This window comes from Etheostoma cragini, chromosome 15 (genome assembly GCF_013103735.1).
Source record: "Etheostoma cragini isolate CJK2018 chromosome 15, CSU_Ecrag_1.0, whole genome shotgun sequence".
NCBI classification, from domain to species: Eukaryota; Metazoa; Chordata; class Actinopteri; order Perciformes; family Percidae; genus Etheostoma; species Etheostoma cragini.
The window spans coordinates 21,798,254-21,800,246 of record NC_048421.1 but is presented as its reverse complement, the minus strand read 5'-3'; the positions used below and the strand labels follow the sequence as shown (position 1 = coordinate 21,800,246).

At 50.5% G+C, this 1,993-nt stretch overlaps 1 protein-coding gene across 1 annotated transcript in view; it reads right to left on the bottom strand.

The window, feature by feature from the left end:
* Window positions 1-1,987, bottom strand: part of LOC117958205 (homeobox protein Hox-B8a-like) — an 18,635-nt gene extending 16,648 nt beyond the window's left edge. The window contains exon 1 of the mRNA XM_034894485.1: window positions 1,008-1,987. Within this exon, the coding sequence (XP_034750376.1) occupies window positions 1,008-1,440 (433 nt within the window). The 5' untranslated portion in view covers window positions 1,441-1,987. The remainder of the gene's footprint in view (window positions 1-1,007) is intronic.
* Between the last annotated feature and the right edge of the window lie 6 nt (window positions 1,988-1,993).

Below are 1,993 nucleotides of genomic sequence, written 5' to 3'. Positions count from 1 at the left end.
AGTGCCTCCTTGCATAATCAGTCTTATTGTCGTGTTGGTTTAAGCCATCAATTATTATCTTGGATTCTCTGTAATGCAAATATGTTATTTAGAAATCCCATTCCTGTAAGATTTATAATCTGATCATGTTGGAGCAATCAGACTGTGAGACACACACACACACACATACACACACGCACACACACGCACACACACACAGGACCCAAAAAGCAAGCTAGCTGAAATGTGAAGCACACGAAAAACATGGGATGATTTGATATTTGGGTCAGCGGATAAGACAGGCAGCGTGTTTGGAGATCACCCACAATGCGAAGCTGCTACATCAGAGAGAGAGAGTCTATCTTCACGCATAGCCTACACACATGCACTCATCCTTGCTTTAACCCTGTGGGAACTGGCCACCGTGTAGTCATATAATCCCGAAGACCACAGGCAAGTCGTAAAAGCAAAAAAAAAAAGGCAGTAAAAGTTTAACCCGGGTCAGAGCTGCATGTCTAAAACGAGTCTGTGCGGCTGGAAACAACTAAATCCAACTCTTTCCCATCTGCTCTAAGCAGGGGTTTCTCGGTTTTTGGAGGGGGTTTCTCAGGAAGACCCCCCCCCCCCCCCCCCCCCCCCCCCCTACCATCTCTCGCCTATTTTGACTGCTTTCTTTCCCTTTCTCTATCCCAGCTCCTCCCGTCCTTTCTCTCGGTATATGGCCGGGGCAATTAAACCCTAAAGTCATTCACAAGTTTTGGTGCTGCCAATAAAACCATAAACGTGCTTTGAACGCAGGAAGCTCAAATTACCCTGCTTAAATTGGTGCTTTTAAAATCACTTTCCCAACTTTCTTCCACTGTTTCCTACTGTGTGTCCACATTCTCTTCCTTCCCTTCCTCGAGGAGAAGCAGCTTTGCTCCTAACATGGTCACTCACCTTCAGGGAAGGAGGATTCGGCACGATAAACAACGCAAGATATAAAAATAAGAATATAATCATCGCAGCCAGTCTATCCATTTTCTCACCTTGCGGCCTCATCCAGGGGAACAGCTGAGTCGGTGAGGGGCTCTGCTCGGTTCCCTCCGCGTCCTCGCTGCCGAGCCCCGGCGCGCTTCCCAGTTTGCAATCGCTATACTGGACCAGATCCGCGTCCTGGGCCCCAAAAAGCGTCTGCCGCTGCAGGGCGTCGTAACCGTAGAAGTTTCCCGGCTCGCCGTGGCATGTGACCGCGCAGGGGCTCTGCTGGTACGGGTTGCTGGGCAGCGTGGAGGCGCTGTGGTGATAGAAGTCCTGGATCTGCGGAGCGTGCTGGAAGGTGGCGCCGGAGCCCGGGCCGTAGACCACGGTGGGCCGGCTGCCGGCCAGGTCCTGCGCGAAACCGCACTCGTAGTAGTTCGGACGTAACGAGTCCCCGCTTTTATATTTGGAGAAGAGCGAGTTGACGAAATATGAACTCATCTTTTGTGTTGGTGTTTATTGTTGTTTCAGTTTGGCTCAGAAGAGTCAAGAGTGGCACTGAAGGAAGCGAGTCGCGGTTTTCAATTGTTTTTTCTTTTTTTCTGCTTCTGTCGTGCGGTTTGAGGCACAGAAACACCGACACACACACAGAGGCGAAGGGGAGGGAGAGACAGAGAGTGAGGCAGGTCTGCCGCCGGTGTCGCTGACCGTTGTTGTGGCGTTTCACTTCACGGCCACAACACACAAGCGGTGTAAGTAACGGTAACGGCAGCCAGCCAGAGCGCAAACAGCCACAACCACCGCAACAACAATAACAACAATCACACCGATTCCATAAAATCTCCAGCGAAGAAGAAGAAAAAGAAGATGAAGGAGAAGAAGAGGGAGAAGTATAGGAGGAGGAAGGGCTCGTGCGCATCACAATTCCGGTGTTAGCGCTGTAAGCAGGAGCCCTGTCGCGCTCTCAAACGGGTATTCCGTGATTTACTCCTCTGCAAATGAGTTGTTTCATATTTTTCTCTCTCTCTCTCTCTCTCTCTCTCTCTCTCTCTCT